Source organism: Melospiza georgiana, chromosome 14 (genome assembly GCF_028018845.1).
Source record: "Melospiza georgiana isolate bMelGeo1 chromosome 14, bMelGeo1.pri, whole genome shotgun sequence".
Taxonomy (NCBI): domain Eukaryota; kingdom Metazoa; phylum Chordata; class Aves; order Passeriformes; family Passerellidae; genus Melospiza; species Melospiza georgiana.
The window spans coordinates 2,485,871-2,503,798 of record NC_080443.1 but is presented as its reverse complement, the minus strand read 5'-3'; the positions used below and the strand labels follow the sequence as shown (position 1 = coordinate 2,503,798).

General features: G+C 39.5%; 1 protein-coding gene across 1 annotated transcript in view; it reads right to left on the bottom strand.

Annotated features, from left to right (window-relative positions):
* The window catches only part of LOC131089251 (transcription initiation factor TFIID subunit 4-like), a 153,395-nt gene that overhangs the window by 85,026 nt on the left and 50,441 nt on the right, over window positions 1-17,928 (bottom strand). Inside the window, exons 11-12 of the mRNA XM_058033894.1 lie at window positions 3,186-3,316; window positions 1,381-1,506 (exon numbers count right to left, since the gene is read on the bottom strand). Coding sequence (XP_057889877.1) covers window positions 1,381-1,506; window positions 3,186-3,316 — 257 coding nt within the window. The remainder of the gene's footprint in view (window positions 1-1,380; window positions 1,507-3,185; window positions 3,317-17,928) is intronic.

The window sequence follows — 17,928 nt, the reverse complement described above, 5'->3', positions numbered from 1 at the left end:
TTCCTATATTTTATAGGAATCAAACTTGATGATTGTGTATTTATTTCCTAAATTTAGACTTCACAAGACTTTATATTACCCAAGACTACAACAAAACCAAAAAAACCTGTCCAAGAAACAAAATACCAATTCATGAAGGAACTCAGGCTGGATTGAACACCAGGAGGTCCAGCCTGCATAAGGCTCTGTGCAGTCAGGGAAACTGAACTAAGGATTTAAGCTACTGCATTTTTCTCAATGTCCATTAAAAAAACAATCGATGTAACTAACAAGCAGCAGGATACACAGAAAATGATTCACCAAGATGCAGTCGCTGACTGGAGAAAACAGGATAAAAAATAAATAATCATTTATGCATTTTTAATAAATAAGAATTAAGAATGAAAACAACAAGTACGTTTTTATAAAGACTTTTAAAGAGTATTGATGTTGGGTAAAAATTTGTGGAATATTTAATAATGTGAACAATTATAAATTAAGAGTACAAACAGAACAGATTAAAGTAGCCTAACTGAGAAATAGATTTCTAAATAAGCAAGGTTTGGTTTTTTTTTTATTTTTAATCTCTCAACTTGTGAATTTTATTGGCATAAAATCAGGAGGCTGTGTTACAATTAAACATGGAGTTGTCTTCAGAATATACAATAAATAACTCAATGAAGATTCAAATACTATTTAAAATGGGATAACTAAGGGATGAACTCATTTGCAGTTAGATATGATATACATGATTAAATTTACAGAGACTTATCTATACCTATGTGCTCTTGAAACAACATCATCTGAGTTTGTTCTGTTGCACCTATCAACACAAAGTCTCTGGAATTAAAGTTACAAAGGAACAAGCCCTGAGAATTTGCAGTTACCTGAAGAGAGGCATGGCTCAAAAAAAAACCTGCAGTTACAGAGAAGTGACTGCAACACATTTAAATCAACAAATGAATGAAACTGTTTCAAAACAAAGTCTAAAAACTTAAGTAGTAGAAAGTAAAAAGCCTCTAAAAATATTAATCAGAATTTACTGAATTTGTTTAAAGACCAGAAGTGTAAGCTATGATTCTCCAGTAGCACAGAAACCCTTGGCACCTATTAAGTTTCAAAGGCAATTGTAAAAATCATTTCACAGAATTATTTTGCAAGTGTTAGCCACTGTCTCCTGTGTTCCCAAGAACTCATCAGATTTGGGGCTGTCTGTGGAGAAACCAGAGGCATTCCAGGCAGGGATGACCAGAGCCTGACCATCAGTTCAAGGTGTGGTGTCACACCAACAGCCCCTTCCTCACTGTAACAAAATGTGCTTAGGAAACTCACATCACAAAATTAAATCATTGTTTGAATGCTGTGGATTGTTAAGTAGCTAAAAAACAGTGAAAGTGATACCTTGGCAGCCTTCAGCAGAATTTCCCTCTCTTGTTCATCTTTCCTTTGCTTTTCCAAACGCTCCAACTGCTCGAAGAACTTCAGCTGGGATCGGACATCTGTGGCTTGTTCGTACCACTCATCATCCTGCGAAACAGGGACAGGCCTTGGAAAAGCAGCCCCCTCACCCACACCAGGCATTTGCACACTGAAGTGTCACACATTAAAATCTTCCCATTTATCACCAACAATAAAATGATTATTTTTTAGGCTCAGGGGAATGAAGCCAGCCTATGGTTAATAACACAGCGGGAATCTGATAATTTAATTAATATCTAAGCAATTTTAAAAGAACAAGAATTGGTTTATCAGCACCAGTTACATGAAAGAGTTAAAAAAGTAAAACCAACTGACTTAACGTTGGAAAACATCTAAAATGCTTAACTTTATTACTGAATAATCCTAACTATAGTTTATAAGCAGGTTCATAATTTATAATTCCTGCATTTTTACTAATCTTGAACTAGTAACAGACTTCGTCAAGAAGCAACATTATAAAAGCATTAAAGCTAAAAACTCCGTTGAGAGGAAGCCTCTAACTCCAATTAAAACAGAAACTTGTGACAACTAAGAGTGTGCTAGTTTTCCTAGCACACAGCAACCAGGAGAGTTTATGGCATGAGCCACATGGAGAACACTCAGAATGTCAGTCAGAAAAATAAGTTTTGCACATTACTGCCATCCCATTTATCTACTTAATGTTCTCCTTTCTGACTACCATGCTATGAAATCAAAGAATAGCATTAACTAAGAAAAATACACAATACAGTGACAATGCCACATTCCAATCAGAGACGACACTATCTTTTTTTTTCCTAAGGATCTTTTAAGACACTGTTTTAAATTCTTTTTTTGGCTTAACATGGAATAAGCAAACTGTTTTCATCTCAGACACCATCCTAGAGAGAAGGAAAGAGGGACTTAACACTTCTGAAGATGATAAAGAATACTGAAAAGAAACAAGGATATTTACTTTTAATCCAACATAGTAGAATATATCCATCAATTGCAATGAAAGATCTATGTGGAGGTAATAACCAGAATGAGTGGTCTTTATTTTTTAATCCATTTTTCTATCACAGTAACATTTATTATAGTCACACATCCCAGAGATTGTTATTTTTGCAAATATCACATAGAATTAATCCAACCATGACTCAGGTCATGGGGCACCCAGGTTTGGGAAATAAGATACAATCCAAAGCTGTTTGACTAGACTGCCACTCCAAGAATACAAAAAAATACACCACAAAACCAAGGAACAAACTAAAGCAGAGCTATTCAATGTATATATATGCTAAAGAAATCTAAACACAGCTTAGACAACACACAACTAGTTATTGCCATCTTCCTTGCCACCAGTGTAACAACCACAATAACACAAGTATCTTACTTCTACTGGAGAAGGTATTTCAAATAGATCAAGGAAGATGTTTGATTTATTTGAATTTCAAACTGGACTGTAAATCTTCATTTCAATTTCCCCCTGGTTTGAGATATCAAAATTGTTTCAGTTTTCTTCAGGAATACAATCACGAACAAAAGAATCGGTGAAGAATTTACAGCTGAATTCTTCAGTTCTAAGGCAGACATTGGCAGCTTTTGTAAAATATTAACATTTCTCACATCCAGAAAAGTTACTGTAGACTCCTAAATACCAAAGCACTTTCGATCCAATTCCTGGATACCCTGGACAAAGTGCTGCAGGGCGGGCAGCAGGACGTGGCTGTGTGAGCACAAACCCCCTGGGCACTTTGTGCACTTACTTTGTACGACTCCATCCGGTGCTGGGTTATCACTGTCACCTTCTCTATCACTGTCCTTAATCTGCTCTGTGTTGCATGGGAAATAAAAGTAACCACCTCAGCTGGCACATCAGTAATTCCTAGTTTTTTAGCTAAAGCAAAAAAACAAAACAAAACAGGATTAGCTTACCCTCCATAGGAAAAAAACCTGAAACACAAACAAAGCTCTAAAGGACTTTACATCACTACTTCATTTTCCTGGATAGAAAAATCCATAACAGCGTATTTATGTGGCTTTGGTGACACATTCATGACCACCTGAAAAGGGTGCAACTCTACTTTACAAGCTTAAAAGAAAAATCAGAGAATTTCTTCAACACTTGAAAGCACCTAAGAACTTTGCTGAAGTTTAGCCTGGCACATTAAACTGAGGCATGTCAGAGTATGAGACAATCTGAGTTCTCAGTTGTTCTACACAAGAAAAAACAATTCCTTTATTTTCAGAAGCATTAGTGCAGATGAATTTCAGTGTTGAGCAGGTGAGGGTTGAGACCAAAGCATTCTGTTGCATCCTTTAGCCCACACCAGTGGCATAGAACTGATAACAGAAATTCTTTAGGGAAAAAAAAAAACAACTATTAATTGAAGGCAAAGAAATAAAGTCATATTAAAAAGAGTTGTTTAGAAACACCAGTTGTCCCCCCAACACATATTCATGTTCCATTATCTGGACATTCGATACTTCATGCTAAGTTTTTAAGAAAAGCTAACAGACTACAGTTTAATGCACTTATATATTTAAAAAACATCCAAACTACAGGAAAAAAAAGAATATGGGTAGCACTCAAGGTCTCCTAATTTCATCAAAATAATTACCAAGTATTGGATATAAATTTGTAGGTATATGAATATATGTACTTATTTAAACTGCAGTCCTCCAAAGGCATACATGGTCCTGGCAGGACAGTTTTCTGGGTAGAAAACTCCCTGTGTGCATGCACAGATACAAATATTTCACACAGGGAAAAAATGGGTAGTTGTGTTTGTGTGGACCATTGGTGTTGAACCACCATAAAAGAATAAACCTGCTGAGTCGGTTTCCCATTGAATGGACACAGGACTTTCAATAGCAGTCTGGCCGGGACACACGAATGGTTATGCAACACACAGAAATCTCTGACTATTTCGGTCAGCGCTTCCTACAGAGCCAATTGCAAGGGAATTCTCGCTTGGGGAGGGTCCCTGAGCAAACGGGACCTCGGCTGCACAGAGAGCGAGTGTTGGCTTGGCGAGGCGTTCCTGCCTTTCCCTGGCGAAATTCCAGAGCAAGAAACCCACGGCTCAAACAAAGTGGGAGAAACGAGCACGGGGAGCAGAGCGGGGCCGCAGCCATGGGGAGCCGGCATCTGCCTCTTCCCTTCCCTTGGCACCCGAGCCATCGGGATCTGCCCCTTGCCCTTCCCTTGGCACCCGAGCCATCGGGATCTGCCCCTTCCCTTCCCCTTCCCATCGGGATCTGCCCCTTCCCTTCCCTTCCCATCGGGATCTGCCCCTTCCCTTCCCTCGGCACCCGATCCAGCGGGATCTATCCCTTCCCCTCCCCGACTCCCTCCCCACCGGGATCTGCTCCTTCCCTTCTCTCCTGATCCACCGGGATTTCCCCCTTCCCTTCCCCCTGCCATCGATACACAGGGATCTGCTCCTTCCTTTCCCTTCAATCCCGATCCAGCGGGATCTGCCCCTTCCCTTCCCTTCGTTCCCTCTCCACCGGGATCAGCCCCTTCCCTTCCCCGGTTCCCTCTCCACCGGGATCAGCTCCTTCCCTTCCCTGGCTCCCTTCCCACCGGGATCTGCTCCTTCCTTTCCCTTCAATCCCGATCCAGCGGAATCTGTCCCTTCCCTTCGCTCCCGATCCATGAGGATCTGCCGCTTCCCTTCCCCCTGCCATCGATCCACCGGGATCTGCCCCTTCCCTTCCCACCGGATCTGCTCCTTCCTTTCCCTTCAATCCCGATCCAGCGGCATCTGTCCCTTCCCTTCCATTCGCTCCCGATCCATGAGGATCTGCCGCTTCCCTTCCCAGCCCCACTCCGCTCCCAAGCCGCGCCTCCCCAGCTCGGTTCTCCACTCCGGCTACCGCTGGTGCTCATTTTAGGGATTCTTTGAAGTCTTCACCTCTTAAACTAACTTAATCACCGGCTCCCTATCTTACATGTTACCTTAAGGATTTCAGCAAGATGTATATATGATTTTTAACTAATTTTTGCTTTATCATAGGGAAAAAAATAAATTAAACCTTTCTTGGTGCCCAGTTTGTCCTGTGTAATAGAGCTGGAGGTGCGCTCAGGTTGCTGAAAGCTGAATGAGTAATGGCACGCAGACACACACATTAAATCCCAATGCTGCCACTGCCACCCAGGCAAATGAAGTCCTTGAAGTTGGGAGGACAATTCCTACAGGCAGGAGCAATTCCTCCAAGCCAGACTGGCAATATTTGAGCACGCACCATTTTACTACGCAAATGCGTGTAAGCAAAGCCATCACTCAGAAAACCCTAGTCTGAAAGATAAAATGTAAGTAAGAAGGGACATTTAATTAACTAGTACCCAGAAAAGAGTCTTGGAGATGGAAAATTCTGCCCTATTCTAGGTAAGGGTGAGAATGTGCAATCATTACAGTTCTTTGAATTTGAGTGTAATTACAGCTACCCAACTTCCCTGAAACACACACAATCCTTTTATAACAAGAATTGTTGCCATCTGAGTTTTTTCACAATAAAGGTCCCTCTAATCTCAAAGAATTTTATTCTGAATAAAGTCAACCACTACAGGACTCTTCTTGTCCCTTTAACTCTTCAGAAATTCAATCATAATCTATGGTTGAATTCTCGGAGATACCTGATGCCTTAAGATTCTTATCCTTCATCAGCCTCTGCAATATCCCAGTAACTTTCTTCTCCTAAAGTCCTCCAACTTAAAATTCCCAAGTCCAGAAAACTACCCAGAGGCCACAGAGTCCCTAGGGAATCTGCCCTGGGATTTATCCTTTTTAATGGGTGTTTCAGAGACCTCGGGGGTGAGACACGAAGTCCCCTCACCAGGTCTGCAGATGGCAGCACCCTGAGCAGTGCAGAGGGGAAGGACCTGGCCAGTGAAACCAGAGAACTTCATGGAGCTCCTGAAGGACAACAGCAAAGCCCTGTGCTCACTGCAATGCCATGGGATCAGCAGCCCTGGTGGGATGCACAGAGAGCCTGGAGGCCAGCAGTGACCCAGGTTCCAGCACTGCACCCTGGCATCTACGGGCTGCACCCACAGCAAAACAATAAATCAGTGGCAACCAACCCACCAAGGGAAGCAACTCCTCCTCTTCACTCAGCCCACACCTACAGTCCTGCACCTGTGGCTCACCCAGTACAAGAAAAGCTTGAAAAAACCTGAACTAAGGAAAAGTCAACATGATGGTCATGGGGGTTGCAGCACACAGCCTACATGAGGAGAACAGGAGGGTTCTTTCTCTTGGAGTAAAAAGACTTAAGGGAGAGTTGATTGAGAAGATAGAGCCAGACCCTTTATTAAGGTTGCCTGGAAGAAGAATGAAACATAAATTCATAAACTGAAACAGCTGTTTCTGACTGGATATAGGGAAGAATTTTTTCATGAAGAAAGAATAATGGAACCCTTTGCACAAAAAAGTTGTAGACTGTCCCACCTCTCAGGTTTTTAAGACTTGGCCAATTAATGCCCTAAACAACCCAGTCTAAACTGAATGTTGATCCAGCTTTGAGCAAGATACTGGAGTGATTCAATGGTCCCTGTCCCCCCGCACATGTGCTTCCCTATTCCTCATTACTGCACATACTGCACATCTCTCCTCCATCTCAGATCATCCCCTGGCACATATCCCAGCCCACATTTGTCCAGCATGCCAGCTGAGCACAGTCAGGGACCCTGAGCCTGCCCAGTCTGTGCCAGAGAGCTCCCTGGCAGCCAACCAGGCAGAACAGCAAAGAAAAGCAAAAAATGGGTTCATCCCTCAGCTCAGGCACACAGAGGGGGCTCCATCTAACTCCTGATTTATCAATCGACTCAAAAGTGACCTGAAGGGAAAGAAGAAAGGCAAATGGAATATTCAATCCCTTAAGGCTAAAATTCTTTGGAAAACAGGATAAGGGGAAAAGAATACAATTTTCCCCCAAATGAATTAGCATCAAGGAACCAGACTACAAAAAGATTTTTAAAAAGTCATTTTGTCACCCACACGATTCATCATGTGTGGAAGCATCACCACATCTCCCCTGCTCTAAATTCCACTGGTTAAACCCTGCTGGCTTGGGATGTCAGAAGCAGGGAGCATTCCAAAGCTGCACACTACATCAAGATTTGGCACACTCCTTAAATACTTGCATTGCACTTGGGGCAAGGGTGGGGAAATTACCAATTTCATCCACATTTGAAAATGCTGGCCTGTTTATCCTTTCATTCACAGCTGCTCACACCACTGTGCTGAATCCATTGACCTATGAGATGTTGTTGTACCACTCCTTAGAGCCTGGCCCTTTTTGTGCTTTGTGCTACTCACAAAAATGCCAAATAGGAACTGAATCTAAGTACAGGGCTGGCAACTATTAATTTTCATATGCTTCTATATTAAAGTCTCAGTTTTGTCTTTTTTTCCTGACTTTTTCTTCTCCTTCTTTCCTGCCACTTCTCCTCCTGAGATCCACTCTCATTTATATATTTTTAAAATTAAATGTATAAAATGTATTCATCCACTCTCATTTATAAAAAGCAAAACAACACATCTCTAAATGGGAAATTCCTGACATATTCTTCTATTCTGCCTAATTACTTTACCCAGTGTTAATAGAAAAAGGCTATTCTTCTCTTTTCAAGATTCCCTAGATGTGGGACAATGATGTGGAACAGAAATATTATTTATATTTTTAAGAAATGTACAGATACACATATATATTCTAAATCTATAGATACACATATATAGTCTAAAATACTAAACATAGTTAATTATATCACAAACATCCTTGTTAATACTCATCTTTCTAATTAAGTTATTAATGATATTTTTATTTAGGCCCTAGCATTCTGAATTTTGGTCTTAATTGCACCATTTAACCTTTACAATACATACATTTAAACATGTGCAGAAATACATATTTAAGAGAAAATTAAGATTAAAAAAAACCAACAAACTTATATCAACAGAGTGCTTTCCCCTGTCTTCTGTTTTTAAAAAGTTTAACCTCTTTCTGATTTTTAGGTGATCACCTCAATGTGCTTTAAGTTTGATGAAGTGGCAATCTTAACTTGCAGTCTTGTGATCAAAAGTATCATATGTGGAATTTGAAAAGAGTTGCTTGCTTTTAAATAATACATTTGTTAAATTTAGACATTTTGGATAACAAGTATATGTCTCAAGTCTTTAAAATTACTTTAGCAATGTAATTTTGAACTTTTCCTAGAGCTATGATAAAAACATCATCAAGGTTAACAAAAAAAAAAAAAAAAAAAAGGAGCTGGAGCAAAGCAATGCTCCAAGCTATAATTTTAACCCATCTCTCCAGTTGAATTCAAGTTTTGATATTGTTAAAGACAAAACTAAGGTCATACTCTTTATTCAAGTGCTCTTGCCAGATCTCTATTACACCAGAACTGTACAAGACAATCAAGAATTGATGACTGATTGGAAGAAAACTTCAATTCTTTGTGGCAGAACTCAGTTACAGCACATCCTCAGAGGCATCAGATGCTACTAAAGAGTCACAATATCCTACATGAGAAATATGGGGGACAAATTTGTACTCAAATTGCAAGTTTTGAATCTGCCAAGCATTACAGAACAACACAATAAAGTCTGCCTACATGTTAATTCTTAATTACATGTCTGGAAGCTTTAATAGCAAACCCTGGTTCCATCAGAATTTAATAAAGATCTACAGTATATGAGCATGCAAAGAAGTGTGTCAGGATGTTTTGCTACAAATAAACTATATTATATTTTAAATTTTTTGATATTGCAACAGAGTTACTGTAAAGTCAGAACTTAGATACAAGTTCCAAAATCCTTGAGGGAAAAAACGTTCAGCAATATTATTCTGATATTGGCATATGTGTCAGTAGCACAAGATTGTTTTTTACAAATATAAAAGCACCTAAACCTTGTAATTGAAAACTTTTTAGGTCTCATGAAGTGAAAATTCTGCTATCATCTGCTCAGTTATCTGAAAGTCACTGGCTTTGTTGCACTTTAGAAGTTTAATTATATTTTATTGATCAAAAAACCAAAACAAATCATAAGGAGAGTACTGCCCTATTTGGGAAGCAGAAGAAAAATACTGTCTTTGCAGATAGGCTTTCAAAGAATCAAAAAGTTACTTCAATAATTTATAGTATAAGAGGACTGACAGGATTGAGATCAAAGATAAAAAAATTATTTGTAAAACATCAGGTCTGACTCTGATTATTGATGTGATAAATTATTGAGTGCTGTATAAAATCTCTTTACGTTTACACTCAAAACAAGAAAACCTTGAAGAAGTGGCTTTAAGCAGTTAAACAGCTCAGATTTAGGGCTGGAGCTGTCCTTCAGGAGCAACACTGTGAGGGTGCATAATCAGTGTCTGTCTGCCTTAACCACAGGGCAGAAATGCAGAATGCACTCACTGCTGTCACCCTAACACCAGGAACAACTTCCTGAACTTTAAATTCTGTGTGTGAAATATTGGTCCAGGACCCAACTGGAACCATCTTGTTAGGTCCAGACCCCTTCTGCCATTACAGCTTGCTTGCACACTACAAAATAGAAAGTAAAATCCATCCCACTCCAATCTGAGACGTTATTTAAGTTTTTGTTTAACCTCATTCAACACCATCAGATCTAGGAAAATGCAGCACAGAAGCATCTGGCCAGATCTACCCACATCACAGAAAGCAGATCATCCTGCCCACAGCCCAGAAAGTGTTGGGCTGTGCCTTGGATTGCATCTACAGCTGAGGCTGCAGCCCCAAAAGAGCCACCAGAGTTTTGTGCCTCAAGCTTCCCCACCAGGAAAGGCAATGTACTACTGGGAACACAACCACTTCAATTGCTGCAGCCTCCCAAACCATTCAACTCTCTAGGAAAAAATTCTATTCCTTCATTTCACCAGCATAAGGGAAACTGACATTTTGTAGCACTGCTGTAGATGTAGCAGTGAAACATTTAAAACATCTTAATCTCTGTACAATTACATATAACTAAACACAACATGACTGGTTAAGTAGACACTGTTCAGGAGTTACAATACACAGGTACTTGGGAAAATTACAAACTGAAAAAATGGGGTGAGGAGGACAGCAGTTCACCTTCTGAAACCAGACAAGCAGTATTTGTGTAAGACTCAGCTTGTGTGGTCTCTAGAAAGACGCCATGAAATTAAGAGAAAGCAACTGGAGCTTTATCTGATAGTGTGTATTAATAATTCTAAATACTGTGTACTAATAATTCTAAATGCTTTGTATTAAGAATTCTAAATGCTGTGTATTAATAATTCTAAACTGAGCAGTGCCAGGATGACTAAACACAGAGAGGGAACAGCTCTACTGCACTAAGGGGCCTTGGCATCCTGAGGAGCACAAATGGCAATTATTGAATTCACTTCTGCCAACCTCACAACAGCGTCCTCAGCCCACAAAGTCATCCATCAATACTGCATTCCTGGTGCTATCAAGGGGAAAACCCAACCCACAATATTAAGCTGGAGAATGAGGGATGGAACACAGGAGAGGAAAAGATTAAGGTGGTTGTTTAGGTTCAGAATACCCTGGGGTTGTGTTGTGGGGGGCTCACAGTGCCCTGGACAGACTTTCAGTACTAGAAACTGAATACAGAGCTTGTTAAACAGCAGTAGGGCAAACAGCAACTCCTAGTTCTGATGATTAAAATTAGAGATTCCTAGGGGTGCAAGATAACCCAGTGATCCCAGGCAAAGGAAACAGCAAGATAATTTTAGCTGTAATCTTCTGGTTCCAGTCCCTTGAATAAAAGCTTCAATTTAACTCTCACTAACTAAATGCATAAATAATTTATTCAGTGTTGACTTGCTGCACTGTTAAGCTGGTCTGCTGCTACAAGACAGTGTGAGGGAAGGAGAAACTACAAAACTTTGGTTGCTACCTTGCCAAACAGGGCCAACCCAAGGGAAGTGGTTGGAGCAGGCGCCTCTGAGGAGCTGTAACCCAGAGCTGCTCGGGAAAGCCCCAGGGCAGGGAGTGTTTGCTGCCAAGCACAGAATCCCTGCCAGGAGTTTGAGATTTGGTGCAGGTTCCCTGCAGCAGGTACAAACCAGCACTCTCTGACAGGGGCAGATGGCCAAGATAGAACCCACAGCTCCAAACAGGAAAGGTTCTGCAAACCAGGCTCTGACACTGCTCAGCACTCCCAGTGCACCTCCACAGGGAACAGGGACTTCTAGAGAGAATGGCTTTTTATCACTTCCTAATTGTTATGTGCAAAACCATGGAAAGCCCTACATTCCTTACTTCAATCAGCTTGTTTGTAAAAAAAACATTCCTCCTCTCAGAGCTTAAGAACTAACTCATGAGTAGAATTCTGAACAAAATGGAAACTTTCTTTGTTGGATCAGGCCCTTTTCTGACCCACAGGTGGGCAACTGAGAGGTGTTCTAAAAACTTTTATTCCATTTGCAGTGTCTTGTGAAGGGTAAGACAACACAGATGTTATAATCTCTGCCATCACAAACAGAAGCCAAGTATTTCCTAATTACAGTACACTATAAGTGTTTCTTGGCCCATCAGCTTTAGCCACACCATGCTGTAAATGCCTTAAAGCCAATAATCTAAAATTACCCCTCATGGATCCCACTACAATGCATCTTTCAGAGTCCTGTTTCTCCAAAGTATATTATTTGCAGGGCCATCCTTTGAAACTTGTGTCTAGTTCCATTTCTCTCTCAACAATGTCTGTCCTTTTCCATGGCATTTCTAAGTCAGCATTTCTTATCTCAAGGTTTACATAGAGATGCACACTGTGTGAGCTTTCTGTCAGGCTTGGAGAATTCCCTACAAACCCATTTCCCACACTTCTTGAGAATTCCCAATTTTCTTCTGGACTACCCACCTTGGGCTGATTGCTCTGAAAGCATTTTTGAAACTGAGAAACTGCTCAACCATCAGTTATTTTTTTTAAATAAATTCCAAACTTACAGATTAAAATCCTCAAAATACATACCACGCTCAGTGCAAGACACAGCAGGGAAAAAACATAACCAGCCATGCAATGTAACCTAAAAGAATAAAAATGAGGAATAAAATGCTACACAATTTTTAGTATTGCATTTCCTGCCCCCTAAAAAGTAAATGCCAACCAAACTATTTTAGCAAAGATTCAGCTGAGACTTTTAAGCTCTGTAGTGTGAATGCACAAGCACAAAACCATTTAAAGTGTTTCAGGCACTATAGTGGATTTAATTCTTTCAGTACAAACTATCTTTAATAAACACTTATGTATTTCTATAACTGTATAAAAAGTTAAGTAAACCTGCACTGGGTAACAGAGTCCATCATCCTTTCTCTAACAGTAGTATTAGGAAATGCTGCTAGAAGATTATTAAAACAAAAAGTGTGTATGGCTCACTGTGCACCAAAATTATGCCTTGGTCTGTCCTAAGTTAGAGCATCTTATCTGTCTATCAGGTCAGGATGGAATGTTTTTTCCATTAATTTTTCAAGTAATTTTTTGAATTTGCAACATTGTAAAACAAAGAGTTCCACAACTTAACTTCACACTTGGAAAAAAGCAAACTTTTTGTTAATTTTGAACATTTACTTTCTAATTTTCATACACTTTAGTCCTGTTAAAGGAAAGCAAGCAAAACAGCTCCACTCTAGAGGGTCATCATGGTGTAATTATTTTAACACAACAGAGCCATAGTTGCATCCATGCAAAATCTATGTGTAACCCTGGCCAAAGTTTCATTCCATTTTCTGTGCTGATTCAAAGCTTTTATACGCAAGAGAAAAAAAATTCATCAAGTAGAGAAAGAATTTCTCAAGAATCTTACTGAACCCCTTACTATACAACTCGTGTTTCTTTATGGACTGACCAGCAAAAAGCCCCCATTTTTCTAAAAAGTCTGTCTCAACCAGTGGGTAAGTCTAGGAATTTAATCATAATTCATGCTTTTTGGGGAAAAGAAAAACTACTTGGAGAAGAGGTCTGTGCTAAGGTATGAATAACCAGACAATCCAGTTTCCAAAATTCTGTCTCTAAGCTAGATAATTAAACAGCTGAAAGGCAGCTATTAATCATCCATGAAGAGTCTGTTTTATTAGCCCTGGTGGTTTGTCTCTAGCAGAACCCAGCTAGGCACCAAACAACATTCTGCACAGCTCTGTGGAGGCTTGGAAAATGGAAGGAGCTGCCACAAAGCATGGAAGCACAAACAGTGCATCTTGGAGCACAGAACACTTGGCACTCTCACAGCAAGGAAGGCTTGCAGCTTGAGCAGAGAGAACAGAAACAATGTTAACTCTGAAGGAACATAAAGCACTGCAATTAATTGTTTCCCTGCTCTCTTCTCTAATTAAACTGTGTACCACCTAACTTCTTTTAGAAGAAATCAAAATCCCAATGTGTTAAGCAAAGACAATATCCTTATGTTTGATGTTTAATTCCTCCTCTTTAAATAATTCAACTTTAAGATTATTTTTGTGCTATTTGATGTGTGTATTCTAAAAGAAGGGCAGGTGCTGAAGTTATTAAAAGGAGGCACTGAAGTCTTTGAGAACTTCACCACCACATCCTACCCTATAATCCCAGTAACCTGTGCTGCAGCAATTGAACAGTGTGAGGAAAATACTGAAGACAGAGGAGGGGATGAAAACTGAAATGGGGCAGGTCTTAACGTGTCAAATAAGAACACACAGATTACAGTTATACCATCTTTTCTTCTTCATCTTGGTTTTCCTAAAACAAAAAATACAGCATAATGAGCATGTCCAAAAACATCCAGGAACATTCAAGAATAAACACAGAGTGAGTATAGAGGACTAGAAAATATGTTCACTGTTTTTATGAATAATAGCAAATGCCTCAATGCACTTTTGTGCTTGGTTACTCACTAGAGACTCAAATCAAAAGAGATTTTTACAAGGACCAGACCAGAAAGAACTAATATGGCAATGACACCAACAGGAGTCCCTAAGAAAACAACAGAGAAGTTGTTAGTTGGGATTTATCTGTTTTCATGCAGAGCAGACAAATGTGTTTCTTGAGCTAAACTCAAAACAGTAACCAAGACAATTCCTCAGGCTTAAAGACCATAAATACACTATTGTGACAGCACACCAGGTAAGACAGAGATGGAGCAGAACCCCTGTAAGAATGTCAGAAATGACAAACAGATCCTAGAGCACAGTCCTCGCAAGGAACAGACCACACTCTCCATCACATCCACAGGATTCACAGGCATACCAAGTATAAGAACTTGCATATGTGGTTCTGTTCTTTTAAGGCAAATTGTGTGAACAAAACAGGTATTTCCCTCAAGAAACCATCTCTGACACCACAATCATCAGTTGTCTCCACAAGCCTGATGCCAGGCTTGTTACATGTGAGGCAGGATAAACACGTCACACAGGCAGGATATGCACAAACCCCAGGAAATTCAAAGGATTCAAAGAAGGGTAGACCAAAGATCATAACCTGAATTTCAAAATGTCAGCACCTTCACCTGTCTATGCCCAGGATTAGAATTAAAATTGCCAAGATCAGGACACCATCCCACATTCATTAATAGCAAAGACAGCATCACCAGATCCACAACTGCAAAATTTAATCATGTCAAATATGGTTGCTTAATTTTGTCAAAATAGCTTTAGTTTATGATAAGTTTATAGTAAGGTTGCACTTCTACACTATTGTGCAAGAACAGATGGTGGTACCTCATCTGGCACCACTTTGTGTTGCAGCTACACAAACAATTTTTTTTCCTTGAAAACAAACACCCTGTGGTCAGCAGCAGAATGTCTTCATAGCAGTTCAATGTTTGGCTCTGACTTATTTAACACAAGGGACTGCAAAACTGGTTAAACCACAGATTAACCCTTTCTGCATTACAACCACTGAAAAAAGTGCCAAATTGCCAATGAGTTGCAGTAAATTCTGGACTTGTGTGCAGTAGACTCAGCAACGCAAAGGAGGCTGACAATGGGAGAAGGAAAGACTAAAAGGAAGTTTACAAAGTTTGTCAGTAATTTTAAGAAATGAAAACACTACAACCTTAGTATAAGCAGCAGGATTGCCAAATAAACATAATGAACAATCATTCCAACATATTTTTAAAAATATTACCTTTTCCTTTTTCCCCCTTAAACGATCCTTGAAGATGCTGCTCACTGATCAATGACTTCCTCCTCCACAAAGATGTTCCAACATGTGTTGAGTGCTGGGGACATTAGCACCACCTCTAGAGCATGGAGTTTGCCTACAGGGATAATGTAAGTCAGCTTTATTGCAATACTGAATGGTTCTCTAAGGTTTTCTTTTTATTGTTCTTATTTTACACCCATGGACTTTATAAATGAATCTGGTAGAGAATGCATCTCCACAGAATGATGATCTTAATTTTACTCTCCTTTGCAGAGACCTGGAAATTTAAGCTGTTCCATTCCCAGATGCAAACTTATTCTGAGGCTGGGTAACATATTTTGGTGGGCCCTGAAGGCCAGAACTGCCTTCCAGAAATAGCAAAGACCTTTTAAAGATGGCACTTTCACTACATTCACGAAACAGAATGAAAAACGGGAGAAAACAAAATTATGGTGAAAACAAAACTTGAATTCTCTAAATATTTCTGAGACCAAGTATAATGGTCATGCTCTCAGTTCAGCTGGAGTAAAACCTTTGAAAATGATGCCTTAAGAAACAGCATCATTTTCTTCATAAATAGTCATAGTTTAAACATAGCTAAATTAATCATATTTATTTTGAGAAATTAGTGCTTGATGATCAGTTCTGACACCTAAAGGTGATACAGCTAAAAGCATAACTCAGATTCTGTATGTTGCAGAGCCAATAAGATTAATAAAAAGAAAACCTTGTAAACACACAAAAAATATTGAACAGAAGCTGCCCTACCTTTCACAGAAAGGCAGACTCCAAGCTCTCAGGTGGTACTGAAGTTACCATTCCAACACATGTTGGGACATCTTGTAAAACAGGAAGTCTAATCATGGACCTATTAAAGAAAGAACAACAATAGGGTTTAACATTCTGCTGAAGTACTCACTGATTATGTTTATTTGGCAACACTGCTGCTGATACTAAGATGGGAATGGATTCTCACCTTTTTTGAAAAGGAAATAATAAATGTAAATCAAATATAATTGTCTTTTAATACAGTAACATTAGCAATTGATTCAGTTGGAATATAGAACCAAATTCTCTGTTGAACTGTGCCACGAACTCCAATCTCAGCCTGAGAAACAACTATCACAACTATGGACATTGGTTAGAAAACTGGGAGCAGGACACATCTTCTCATCTAAATGCAATTTCCAGCAAAATGTTTGTTTGATACTAATGAAAAAAGCCCAAGTTTCAGCAGTATTCCAGATGTCAGAATGTGGGTACATCTCCACACCTGCCACATCTCTGCAGTGCCAGACTGAAGTTTACAGAAACTAGAGGAAGTCCATGCTTGTGGCATGCACAATAACTCACAATTTGGATTATACAATACCTAACATGACTTTTTTTTGTTCCCTGAGGAAAAGGAAGTAGAAGCCAGAGAACTCCACTGCAGGTACAGTTCAAGCATGTCCTTAGGACAGTGCATGACTTCAATCTGCTACACTTATGAACAGGGAGGTGTAAGAGCAATCCCCAAACACAATCAAGAGTTATGTCCACAGGCATTTACAGAGGTCATCCTGACAGCAAGGTGCTGATGGAAAAAAATTATATTCAAACAAATACTTCAATTTGAAGACAAAACAACTTATGGACAAAAAGGTAAAAGTCAGCAGTGAAAACAATTAAATCACATCAACAAAAAGTGCAGTGAAAACAAAATATTCTATTCACAGGCAATAGAAGAGCTCAGAATTTCAGAACACACAACCACTGTAATTGAAGTAGCTATAAAAGCTCTCTGAAGTAAAGCAACCAGAGAAATAACTACACTTTTATGTTAGAGCTGCTGTGTATATGAAAGAGCAGCCATCAATAGGACAGCTTCATTTCATTCAAACTAGAACACAAATGTTGACAAACAAACCCAGAGAAAGAGGATGCCAGAAAGACTTACTGAACTAATAACAAATGCCTTAAATAGAGGCTGAAATCACCTGGCCTGGTTCCATGAAGGGTACCCCTATGGGTTTTAACTTGGTTTAGCAATATAAAATGCCCTCTAGAGCACACAGATTCTGTATTTAAAATATATAGATATGCACACAACTGCTGCCACTGCCATGCCACACAGCAGGTTCAATACACCCCAGAATATAAAAAACCCAGATAAGCTATTTCTGTAGGTTTTAACATGCAGTGTTACAGCAGACATGCAATTCAAGCGTGGCTAAACAAAGAAACAATCAAGGCAGAGCAATGATCAATATTTCATCAGACAGAATTAAAACCATATTTTACATGTAAAGTAACAAAAAGGTAAATCTATAAATTATGTTGAGCCTAACCATACAACTGTTATATTGACAGAACCAGAACTTCTAACCAGCCAAGC